Source organism: Phocoena sinus, chromosome 9 (assembly GCF_008692025.1).
Source record: "Phocoena sinus isolate mPhoSin1 chromosome 9, mPhoSin1.pri, whole genome shotgun sequence".
NCBI classification, from domain to species: domain Eukaryota; kingdom Metazoa; phylum Chordata; class Mammalia; order Artiodactyla; family Phocoenidae; genus Phocoena; species Phocoena sinus.
Genome location: NC_045771.1, coordinates 69,795,974 through 69,809,200, shown reverse-complemented (window position 1 = coordinate 69,809,200; position 13,227 = coordinate 69,795,974). Strand labels below are relative to the sequence as shown.

Genomic DNA, 13,227 nt, shown 5'->3' with positions numbered 1-13,227 from the left:
AGAGTTCAGGAGGAAGGTTGCCAGGAGGTGAGTACACCCCATGAATGGTAAAGCAGTTCTTCTAGGCAATGAGACAAATTCAAGGTGCAGCCCTCTCACAGGATGGAGCTACCTGTCCTGGTCAAGGCTGAAAGGGTTAAGCCCATCGGTGAAAGCCACAGATGAACTTGTGGTCAGCAGAGCTGATAGTGAGATGCCCAACTCAGGAGATAGTAGGGAGAAAGGAAAAAGGACCAGAGGGCAAGAGGCCAGGAGAGCCAAAGAGAAACATAATGAAATTTGAAATTTTGCCCAGGACCAGTGTTGGTTAATTTTGTGCATATTTTTGTTATCATACTATAGTAGTTAATAATCAGATTTTTTATGAAGAGAAAAAAATAACTACTAAGGAAAGATTTGACAAAAGGGAAAGTTTTTTGTCTTTCTTTTTAATCTTTTGTCAAGGTCTTGAGTGCTTTTAAGGAATAATGATAGGAGAAGAGGAAGAAAGAGGATAGTCTGTGCAACTTTAAATCAAAACAATTTTTTCTTTTAGGAATAGTTTTCAGCATTCTAATTTTTCTGAAGACTAAGTGTAAATTGGTCTTCATGCATTTAGGTTTATATTCATTGGCACATTGAACATTCTTCATTCATTCATTCTTTCACTTATGTCTTATGCCAGTTAGTGGTAGCCATGGTCACAAATGGAATTAATTTCTAGTTAACTTATTTCTATTCACATACAGCATAAACAACACAGTGACCTTATTTCTTCCTCTCTGCAATCTACCACAATTTACTTCTCCATGAAACATGGTCTTTCCATCACTACTAAGTGCTTCCTGTCTAAAGCAGTTTAGCTTATTGTTCTCCTAACTAGATATTACAGCATCTGCCCAAACTACTCTGTGTTTTCTTCTTCTTCTTTCTGTTTTTTTGGCTACTGAAGTAAGTGTCCCATGCTAAAAAGCAGTGCAGCACTTTCTTTTTTAAACAAAAATTAAAAGTTGTTTATATCTTCATATCCTTTGGATATCACTGAAGAGACTGTATCATCATTGTCTCAGTCTTCTGTCTCTGCTTCATCCATGTCACTTCTTTGCCTCTCTGTACCCTACCCCACCAGAGTCCCTTTTGATCTGCTTAAGATCAAGACTTGGTACCCTTTTAGGTGAGGCATTATAAGGCAATGATGTCCCACATTCAGACTCTGTTGCACAGCTCACATCCTATATTTACTCTGTGCTTGGCAGGGAAGGGGGTGGTGGTTGTGGTAATAATGCCACATTTAAATGTCCACATTCTTCTTTTCTTATTCCTTAGTAAACAGATATGACTTTGAATTCTCAGGGAGCATTTTCTTCTTAAAGTCTAGGTTTTTTTTTTTCTTTTCTTTTCTTTAAATCTCGTTTTAGTAATACTTTGCAGTTAAAATATATAGGAATAACTGCTGCCAAGATCTTTCCTGGCAGAAATGGCAAATCTTCCTTTTCTAGCTGTTGCTCTTCACTGATGATTCTGTATGTTCTTCTCTTCCACAGATTATGAAAACTGGCTACCACCAATTCTAGACTAGTCATTTGTTTCCTAAACAAACCCATCAAAGATATCACCTCTCCCACATTTCTTACGCACAGAGGGCATTCCCCTCTTTTAGTTTCTGGAGGTATGTGTCATCCCTCAATTGAATCACACCCTTGAGTTCCATGCTCAGGACAGAGTTCCAGGCAACAATTTCAATTCTGCTTAAGCTGTGGACAAGGACATGGCCTTTGGTGGCTGTCAGAGGTGATATGTTTTTTAATGACAGGTCTGTAGAAAGATCTTGGGGATAATTCGGTTCTCCAGGTCTCTATCATCTTTTTTTTTTAATTCCTGGCATTTAAACATTTTCCCCTCGTGTTTTCTTCTTTATAAACTAACAAGGAAATAAAACAGACATTTTAATGGATTTCTTACGCAATTTTTATATGGTATGTTTAATATATTACATGCATTTTGCGTTAGGTCTTGAAATTAAATGTATTGGATATAATGTGAATTGGGGTGTCGTTCTTTTGTAATTCAGTGTTTTTAAGTCTGGTCCAAACTTACATTAGGATCACCTAAGGAAGCCTATTAAAAAATGCAGATTTCTGGGCCTACTCCAGATCTACTGAGGTAAACTTTCTGTCAGAAGGTGTTAGGGGACCATTGATTGAAACCATCCACCTTGGCCAGGAACGATGATGACCACCTGCCTGAGTTGTCTCACAACAGGAGGTTCCAACAGGAACATGGTGTGCCACCGAAAACTAACCAGGAGAATTCGGGAGGGGCCAAAAGAGGAAGGAGATGACCAACCTCTCAGAATTCTTCGCACTGGAATCCATCTTGGCTGAGAGATGTGTGCACCACCAGGAAGGACCCTGAGTCAGACTATGGGCCAAGCAAGATGATTGGCCAGAGACAACCTGGAAACTAACCCCATTACCATAAAATCTGAGACTGAGAGCCACTTGGCAGAGCATTTCTCTTGGGTTCCCTTACTCTGCTGCTCTCCACCTGGCTGCCCCTTCCCAATAAAGTCTTTTGCTTTGGCAGCACTTGTGTCTCCTTGGACAATTCATTTCCAGGTGTTAGACAAAAGCCCACTCTTGGGCCCTGGAAGGGGTCTTCCTTCCTGAAACAAAGGTGCCAATAATATATCTTCTAAGATTAATATATATTATGTAAATGATTATATTATATAACTATATAAGAACTACTATGTATATTAACAATGGTCCCCAAATGATTCTTATGAAAAGTTAAACTTTGGTAGCATTAATGAAGTCAAATTTATCATTCAGTCCTAAGGCTATTCACCACTATTTCCCTTTTTAGCTATACAGGAAAAACAAGGTAGACAGTTGAGATGGTTGATAATTAACTTTGTAAGAAATACTGAGAGAAAAAAAGATAATATTCTTGTTGCCATGTGGTGTTTAGTTTGAATTATCCACAGAAAAACCTCAATTCGGAGCATTACCTTTCTTATGTATAAAAATGAGTTAAAGGTCAGAGGTTAATAGACTGTCTCATTTACAAAAGATACACAAGAGCAAAACAGGAATTAGAATTCATAGGCTGACAGAAATGCTGGGGCTGGCCCCCGTGGAACCATAATTTATTTTGTTTGGCTCTGAATTGAAAAGAGTTAAAGGGTAAACCATTAAGCTGTTCATTAGCATTTGTGAGCAACACCCCAACTAACCTCCAGAGATGCTATTAAAACAGTAAGTGTGGTTGGGGAGGAGGAGAGTCATTGACAGTGCTAATTATACTTGAATTGACACTTGAAAAATGAACCCAATTTGATCGAAAATTCTCTAATAATGATAATAATAATAAAATCCCCAAGATAAATCTTCCACGGTACACTGACATGTAGAAACAAACCAAACACAGGAATTGTAGGCCTTTCAGATACAAAGACAAGAGCCACTTCCATTTAATGGGTATTTCTATACGCATTGAAAAGTAAAGACTTCCCTGGTGGCGCAGTGGTTAAGAATCCGCCTGCCAATACAGGGGACATGGGTTCGAGTCCTGGTCTGGGAAGATCCCACATGCCGCGTTGCAACTAAGCCCGTGCACCACAACTACTGAGCCCATCTGCCACAACTACTGAAGTCCGAGCACCTAGAGCCCATGCTCCGCAACAAGAGAAGCCACCTTAATGAGAGGCTTGCACACCACAACGAAGAGTAGCCCCCGCTCGCTGCAAATAAAAAGAAAGCCCGCACACAGCAACTGAAGACCCAACGTAGCCATAAATTAGAAAAAAAAAAAGTAACATGGAAACTACATACTTTACCCAAAGTATGCATAATAAGGAATTACTTACGTCCATATAAAAAGGCTCAGAAAAAAACTTTGCTTCTCATATTATGATATACAAATACTTTGCTTCTCATATTATGATATATAAATAAAGTCTGTCCTTTTTTTCAGTACAAGTCTATATATTAAACATGGTTAACATACGCTGTGTAAGATCTACGGGTTCATAGTGAACAGAGTTAATATATTTGTTCTAAGAACAGAACTAAATCAATATAATAAGATTCTGGCTAAATTTTCAAAGTTTAATTATATTAATGATTATATAGAAATTAATATAACAAGACCTTTATTACTATGCTATTTTTGCTCAAGAATAAGGAAATGAAGAATAACTTTAGCTCCACAAGTGAGGTTTAAAGATCAATATTAATAGAAACAATTATTTGATTGCTTTTCTGCCTCTGTAGGTAGACTCATTTATTCATTTGCCCACCAATTAGTCAACATGTATTAATAGAATGCCTACTATAGGTTAGATACGGGTGGTGGTGCTACAAAGTGAAATGTATTACGATGCCTACTTTTCAACTGAGTCAGTGATCTGACAAATTTCAAGTAGAATGGAGCTAAAGGTTGATTATAATATAAAAGGAACAAAAATAAAACTGATAGTGATTTTAATAATAAGATCAAATCAAAAGACAATAAAAGTAGAAAATTTAAATCTTAATTTTGTATGCTTCATTCTAAACTGGGAAAATGGCTAAAAATACTAAATTGGAATATTATAATCTGATAATATTTTCAGTGCTTAAAGACTCCTATTTTATGAATCTTATATTTACTACTGATGGGTGAAGATTGATAAATTAGCAAATATTTAATTATATATACTGCGATTGTCATTCATTCATTCAATCAGTGGCTTATTCAATGAATATTTATTAAACTTCCCTTATATTCCAGGACCTGGGGACACAACCCAAACCAAAAAAGTAAGGACCCTGCTCTCAAGGAGTTTACATTCCAGGGGCCTAATACAATCTGCTCTGACACTCCAAATACTTTAGTACATTTTCATGGGAAGCACTGACAGCAAAGACAGTAGTAAATAAGGGCATGATACGCTTCAGGCCTGGAATTTTTCAACTTTGGCTGTACTTCTGTGCAAAGGCCATTAGGTGTGCAATCTTACACAAGTTACTTAAACATTTTACCCTTATTTCCGCCTCTGTAAAAGAGGAACAGTAATAGCTGGGTTCTCCTGGAGATTAAATGAGATAATGTGCGCCGACTATTCAGCAATTATTAGTATTATCGCTTTGGCTCCATGGTTCCAAAAAAACGTGCCTGCTCATTAGAATCACCTGGGGATATCTTTAAACTCTCAGACCACACACCAGGCCAATTAAACCCAATCTCTGAGGGTGGGACATAGGCGTCAGCATTTTTTGAGCTCCCCAGGTGTTTCCAATTTGCAGAAATTTGGGAACAGCTGCAGTTTGGCTCACTGATATTTCATAATAACATTTGCCCATCCACCTATCTTTACCACAGATGGAACCAGGATGCCTCATGAGCGAATGAAAGCCATATAACTAAGGTGCACATTTTTCTGTCTCATCTCGTGGCTCGCATCCAAATCTCTTCAAATCTCTTCAAGGGGAGAGGGATGGGAGGGAGTCCTGACCCCTACTGCCTGCGCACAGCTGTTAAGGTTTAAGGAGACCCTTAGGCATATAGGGAGGGCTGACACTTCCACCTGCGGCGACTGCTGGGCCTGCCAGAGAAGCCGGGAGCCGGGAAAGCCAGCCCTTCCGGGGCGCTGGGCTCTGGACTGAGGCCGAAGACGCGCCGGGAGGGAAGACCGGCAGCTGGATCGTCCCCTAGGGCCGTACAACGGCCTGGCCCGCGCGGCTCGGGTGGGCGCTGTCTGTGTGCGCGCTTTGCCCTTGCCCGCCCTCCCCGCTGCGACCCCAGCCTAGGGCAGGAGCAGAGCCCAGGCGCAGTGGCCAGGGGCGAGGAGGGCCCGCCCCGCCGCTCGCCGCCATGGAGTCATGGCCGCCTGGCGGCTCTGGGCCGGCGGAGGCCGGGCGTCGCCCGCGCGGCTTGCGCGGCGCCGACTTGGCGGCTTCGGCCTCCTTGCTGAGCGGGGCCGGGGCCGAAGCCGGGTGCAGCGCGCCGGCCGTGGCGGCCGTTTTGCCGGCGGGGGGGAGCGGGGAGAGGATGGGCGTCCCCACCCCGAAGCAGTTCTGCCCCATCCTGGAGAGGCCGCTCATCAGCTACACCCTGCAGGCCCTGGAGAGGTAATGCGGCGCCAAGCGCGCCTTGCGGTCCCCGGCCCCCTGCTCCCCGCCCTCAAGCCCAGGGCAGCCCGCGCGCGGCACCTGCTCCAGTAGCTGTGCTCGCGCTGACACCCGCTCTCGGCGGACAGCGGGGCCGGACTCCACCCGCTCGGTCATTCCAGTTCGGGCTCCATTCCCGCTAGCCCTTCACGGAAGGGGAGCTCTGGCCCTTTAACAGACGGGCGCGGAGCCTGGGGCTGCCCTACGGAGCCCTTTACTGCTCCAGCCGCCGGCCTGTGGAGCTGCCCTCAAGACTGACTGGGTTAGCGCGGGGGACGTTTAGTTCTAAACCCGGGGCCTGTGGGGACTAATGGGAAGCTGGTTTAGGAGTCTCCCTGTCCCATATTCTCTCTCACACTCATTCTTCACTCTCAGCGGCTATCTCCGCGCATGCGTGGGTGATGAGTTGCAAACTAGATTTTACTTGCCAAAATAGTTTTATGGGCCTTTGGTCATTCTTTTTATCAACTGTTAACAAATATTAACTAAGTATCTAATATGAGACATACTGTGCTAATTACTAGGTACTGAAGGTGGACCGAGAAGCAGGATTTAATCCAAACCTTTCCATGGTGGAAACGGATTTAAGGGCGCTAACTACATGCTGTATATTCGAAAACGGACTAGCTGGGGAAATGGAAAAGGAATGGGATAAGGAGGACCAGGGGAGTAGTAGTGAGGATCGAAGGAGGTGAAAACGAAGGGTATGTTATTTTAGCTTGCTTTTAGCCGTGTGTAATGGCTGGAGGGATGGGAAGCGGGGGGGAGTACAAAGGTCCACATAGGTGGTGTTATGGTGTTGAAACTTAAAGAAGCCAGTGTGGAGCTGTGGGAATATGTTTTCACGTGGATTGACATGAACCATTTGCTTTAGGAGGCTTTAATGAAGATGAAGCTAATGAGGTTCTAGTCAAAGGACAGTAGCCTGTTATCCAGAAAACAGACCCCTACCTCCCACGCTTTCACACACCCCAGAAGCCAAAGGCCCCAGTTGCTTTGCATATGGTAATTTTTCCAAATGACACTATTCAGAAAGTAAGTGGAAGTGTAAAGACCCATAATCACCTTTGATTCGTGGCTGGTGGTTACTTGTGAAACTCATACAAACATGGAAAGAGTTCCAGGTGCTTCTTTCGCTTCTGTAGTTTTCCATTTCTCTGAGTAGTTGATTCATGCTACTCCAATACTCCAGTGTCACAGATACTGTGACAACGTAGCTCATTTATGCAGGTAATATTAGGGGACACAATAGAGCTTGGCCAGCAGGATCTTTATTAAGCATTTAGATGTAAGGGAGTGCAGACGTTTCTACGTTGAGTTTTCCTTCGTATGGAAAAAAACGCCACAAAACTTCTGTATTTGCAGTTTTGCCTCTTCTGAGGCAGCAGGAGATAGGTGGATATTAAAAAATATCAATTTTAAAGTACAAGAATGTTCTGGAAAGGCCTTGTTGATGTAAAATAAGATGGAACACTTCTGTTTTTACTTAATTTGATCACAGCGGTAATAAAATCCTAATAGCAGTAGTAACTAATCAAAACCTCCATTTTGAAATACTTCCGGGATCATTCTTTGTGAACTATTACAATGCCTGAAGAACTTATGGAATATGGTTATTTTGGAGTATGTCTCAGGAAATCCTTGGAAACCTTGTATCACAGTGGTGTATATACGGGTGCTTCTCAGCCATTTGCCAAATGTAAGCCCTTCTATTGGTAAAAGATGAGCTCCGTAGACTGCTGACAGTTTTCCTAGAGTGTGGTGCTGAAAGGCCTTTCATCCCGAAAGATAAATTATGGAAGTTCCTGTCTTTTGGAACTGAGAGTCAATGTAAAGAACTAATGAGTATTTAGAAGGAGGTTACCCCTGAATTTGGCCCCAAAATGGGATAGGGAAATGCAAAAAAAATGACTAGTTTGGTTTTCAGTTAATGCCATGTGAACATTTATTTCTACTCATTGACTTACCTACGCAAAGCAAGTAAAAATGTATAGCCATACAAAGGAAACATGAAAGCAAAAGGAGGTGGGGCAGATACGAGAACAATAAAGCTCTAGAAGAAAGGAGGTGGAGGAGTGGTAACCAGTCAGTTTTAACAGGCTCAAGGAAGCAGAAACGTAAGCCTTGGAGGTAGAAGAGCTGTGTTGGAAGCAAGTTGATTGCAGTCATAGAACCCTGGAAAGGCTCAGGAGTTAAAAGTACTAATTAAGGTAGGGCAGACAGGGAACAACTGTCTACAGCTGTAAAGGCAACTGGTTGAAACCTTCAAAAAAAAAAAAAAAAAAAACAGGCTCCCAGATCCCTGTCAGAACACTTGGAGGCTTAGCGTCAGGCTCAGAACCAGTATAGCCAATGGCAGAGTGAAGTGCTCCATGGCCATAAAGAAATGAAGAGCTACATTCTCATTTTCGAATGAGATGCTTAGCGCTTAAGGTAGACTCAAGGAAGTACTTTACTTTTCAAACGTGCTATGCATTAAAGCACCTGTCTTTGCATAACTGAGAAGTTGGAGGAGACATTGAGAGGTTTGTCTTGTGACTTGTCTGGGACTTCATACTGTTTTCTGCTTTAGTTGAAATTGGAAAAATACACATTTTTCTAGTTTAGCCACAGTTTACTTGTGTGCCTTTGAAATTTCTTAAACTAATTATCATATGAAATGAGATTTAAAAGAATCTCTGAACCCTCAATTCTTAAACATGTTGGCTAAAGGCTTTCGCTGGACCAATGGAGGCTCAAAGTCCATCTGAACTAGTTGTGTGTGGGTATATATTACAATTAGCTTTTATATGTGTAGAAGAATATATATGTTTATATGTTCACAAAGTGTATTGAGATTATGCGCTTTGTTCAGATCTGTGCATTACAGGCGTTATACTAAAAGGATCAAGTGTGACTAATTTGTAGGTTGTAGTAAGAACAGGTCTTCAGAAGATGACTAAAAACATTTCTAGGAGTTTTAAAGTTTCATTTTGGCCTTTTAGGGGGAATTAAAATATAAATTGAACCACAGATTATAACTTGAAGAGAGCTTTGATTTTTCTTATTTTGTTAACAAGGAACTGAGGTCAAGGGTATTAATCCTTCTCATAACGATTTATGACCTGAGTTTGCAAAAGGAAGCGTTGCTCTAAGAAATCATGTGTCAGTGGTGGTATTGGCAGGAGCCTAAAGCTCTGACAGTTCGGTTGTAAGATCTACTCGCAGTCGATCAACTGATATCTAAATTTTACTGGTTAAAAAAGAAAAATGTATTCCCAGGTCTGAAATAGGAAGTAAAAATTCCTGCTGGCAGTCTAATTTCTGGCTTCAAATTTCTAGGGAAAGAAAGTGTTATTAAGGAGAGCTGGTTAACCTGGAATAGCTAAATAGACTCAAATGACAGCTACAATGAAAGCAAGTCACAGAGGCACACTTTGGCCATGCTTATTCAGACTCCTGGTGGCTGTGGACTAGGTGGGAATTTCCCTGACAATAGATTTGAACAAAGTCAGGCACAGCCCTCTCCATAGCTCAGGAGGGTTCTTGAGTTCTTGAGGACACTGCTTAAGATGTTTCTTGATAAGGTTCCATGCTCATCAAAACCTGTTATTATAAATTGGCTTCCCATAGAAACCTTTTATAGGAAGAAAATATGCTGTTGCATTGGTAAAGAACTTTGTGGACGTTGTGATAGTAATGTGTATCGTTGTATATTAATACGTTGGCATTCAAATTCATGTTTCAGAGCCTTTTTAGTTTGGTTAATGTGAGTTAGGCTCCTCGGGTCTGATAAATCCAGATGAAAAATTCATTTTGTCAATTGGTATGTTCTGGAAACCATGGATTTTGTGATTGAGACTGGGTGGCTTTCTTATTACTTGGAAAATCGATGAAAGTCCATTTTTAGTAACTGTTAAAGACTCCATGGTGTTTTTCAGTGGATTAACTTATGGCTTATTTGATCTTCTGAAGGTTTTTTTTCTTTCTTTTTTTTTTTTTTTTTTTGCGGTGCGCGGGCCTCTCACTGCCGCGGCCTCTCCCGTTGCGGAGCACAGGCTCCGGACACGCAGGCTCAGCGGCCATGGCTCACGGGCCCAGCCGCTCCGCGGCATGTGGGGTCTTACCGGACCGGGGCACGAACCCGTGTCCCCTGCATCAGCAGGCGGACTCGCAACCACTGCGCCACCAGGGAAGCCCTGAAAGTTTTCTTTTAATATTTTTTGTGTACTTAAAAAAATTGTTCTGTCCTACTGTGTTTCTGAAAACCACTGCAAATTCTGTTAGAACAAGAGAATAGAAAGCAAGCATAAATGTTAATCGAAATGAGCAATATTGATTGCTTGAATTAAGCTGAAAGTAGGAATAGAGTAGGGAAGACAGGAGAAATATGTAGAAGATAGGAATTGGCAATTTTTAGTGATTAATTATACTAAGGATTCAGAAAAAGAGATGAATTTAGGATGCTTTTGAGTGATTGCTCAGATATATGCATTTGACTTAAACATTTTGTCTGGATGCTTCATTAATAAAAGGGTTAAGTCTGAGTCAAGGGAAGGAAGAGGCCTGTATTGTAGAAGAAATAGAGTGGGACTGTGATTTGCACAGGTCAGATGATTGGAGATTTCAGTTCCCATTGGCACCCCTGTGGCTACTGTGAGACGAGAGAAGACCAGGACTGGTAGTCTGGGCTTGACCAGTGGAAGCCTTCATGGGCCATATTAAAGAGACTTGACATTGTCAAGGCAGTCAGGGGCCAGCCCCTTTACACCAATTCGGTATTTTCCTTGTAAAATATCAGGGTGTTTATGGAGAAGGAGGAATCTATAAATTATGGCCACAGTACAATCCCGAGGCCTAATTTCCATGACAGCTGTCATGTAAAGTGAGCCATAGCTGTCACTGTCTCTTGGGGCCAAACTTATGCAGCCTGGGTGAGAGCACTTAAGGAGTGTTAACAGCGCCTGATTTTTCCATCTGTTTTTATTTATTTATTTTAAATATTTATTTATTTGGCTGCGCCGGATCTGTAGTTGCAACGTGCGGGATCTAGTTTCCTGACCAGGGATCGAACCCGGGCCCCCTGCATTGGGAGTGTGGAGTCTTAACTGCTGGACCACCAGGGAAGTCCCTGCATCTGTTTTTTAAAAGCATTTGTTTAAATCTACTTTCAACTGATCTTGTTAAACTGTCTGAGCACAATATACCTGTAAGTAATATTTATTTTTTAAATATAATGCACATATTAATAGAAATATATTTAAATATAACCTTAAAATATTCTGGGAGAAGATTACATCTAAGATACTGTATTTTTTCCTCAAATTGTCGGTAGGTGTAATGGAGCTTGAGGTTAGGTTTGTATTTGCCTATGGAATGTGCTAGGAAGGAAATACTCAGAACTTGATAAAATCCAGCTACAGGGGGTTCAGTGTGGACTTGCCTTCAGCTAAGGAGGTCGACCAGATTCATTTATTCAGCAAATATTTGTTCACTAGGCACTGTGTGAGGTACTTAAGGCCTTTCTTAGTGCCATGATTCTACATATTAAATTTTAATACTGTAAAAGGCTTTTAATTCTATACCTAGAAAAGTATGTGACTAAATCCTTCGAAACACAAACAGTACTTAAAAAGGCTTGCAAGTGCTGAATGTATGCTTGGTTACTGAACAAAATAGCATAACAAGCCCATTATCTCTTAAGAGTTGTGTAAGACAGCTTTCCGAACTTTTTTATTGTGACCTGTTATGAGAATTAGATTTTGCTCATGACTCAGTGACACATACTTAACTACATCCAACATATTTGAAAGAGAATTTCATGAAAACAATCTGTCCTTACTACTTGCTATACATTAGAATTTTACTATTGTATTAATTTCTATTGACTCAAAACTGTTAATCTTAACTTACAAAATTGATTTGATGATACTCTAATGGGTCCTGAAATCTGCAGTTTGAGAAACACTTGTTTAAATCATTTTTCTATTTAGAGCCTCATAAAATTGTTTGAGAAGTCTTAGGCCACGAGTATATCTGTCTAATCTATATCTACTTTTTTGGACTGCTTTCTGTTTGATGGAACATAGGTAATCATTTTGTAGATATTTTAAGGCATTCCAGTAAAATTGGGATTGACCTTTGGGAGTTCATTAACTCAGACGTTTGAATGACTACTGTCAAGCAATGTCCTATCTTTCTCCCTCTTCATTATTCTATATTTTAATATTTAATTTCATGTAAGTTTTGGTCAAAAAAGCAACTTGTTTTTAAAATTTGCTTTTAGCTTATTTTTTCTGATAGAATAGACTATGGAAAGTAAAAGGTGATAGGTTAGGGCACAGGTAAAGCTCTTGCCTTAGAAAAAAATCCTGTCCACTGATATAGTTGAACATGTACTTGAAACTTATCTATTTAAAAAAAAGCAAACTTAGTGTGATGTCTTATTAATAAAGTGTGATGTCCTATTAATAAACTAAATAGATTTGATTACTTTTACACTTTTCTATAAACTCAAGAGCACATTTTATTTCTAATTGTTTAAGCTTCCTCTTATCCATTGATTCATTTAACAGGTACTTCTTTTTTTAAAATATTTATTTATTTTTTGGCTCCGTTGGGTCTTCATTGTTCTGTGCGGGCTTTCTCTAGTTGCGGTGAGCAGGGGCCACTCTTCATTGCTGTGTGCGGCCTTCTCATCGCAGTGGCTTCTCTTGTTGTGGATCATGAGCTCTAGGTGCACGGGCTTTAGTAGTTGTGGCACGTGGACTCAGTAGTTGTGGCTCACAAGCTCTAGAGCTCAGGCTTAGTAGTTGTGGCACACAGGCTTAGTTGCTCCGTGGCATGTGGGATCTTCCCGGACCAGGGCTCGAACCCGTGTCCCCTGCATTGGCAGGCGGATTCTTAACCACTGTGCCACCAGGGAAGTCCAACAGATACTTTCTGATACATAGTCTGTGAGATCAAGAATTCTGCTGGTGTTTGTTATTTGATTACCAGTGACTAGTATAATGTCTGGCAAATGACAGATGCTTACTGGATGTTTTCTGAATGACTAAATGAACCCATGAATGAAGGAATACTTATGCTTAAGTTGTAAGAAATAAACTTGACC

The 13,227-nt window shown here is 41.0% G+C and overlaps 1 protein-coding gene across 1 annotated transcript in view; it reads left to right on the top strand.

Moving 5' to 3' along the window:
- The first annotated feature begins 5,668 nt into the window (after positions 1 to 5,668).
- Positions 5,669 to 13,227, top strand: part of CRPPA (CDP-L-ribitol pyrophosphorylase A) — a 323,188-nt gene continuing 315,629 nt past the window's right edge. The window contains exon 1 of the mRNA XM_032644013.1: positions 5,669 to 6,095. Within this exon, the coding sequence (XP_032499904.1) occupies positions 5,839 to 6,095 (257 nt within the window). The 5' untranslated portion in view covers positions 5,669 to 5,838. The remainder of the gene's footprint in view (positions 6,096 to 13,227) is intronic.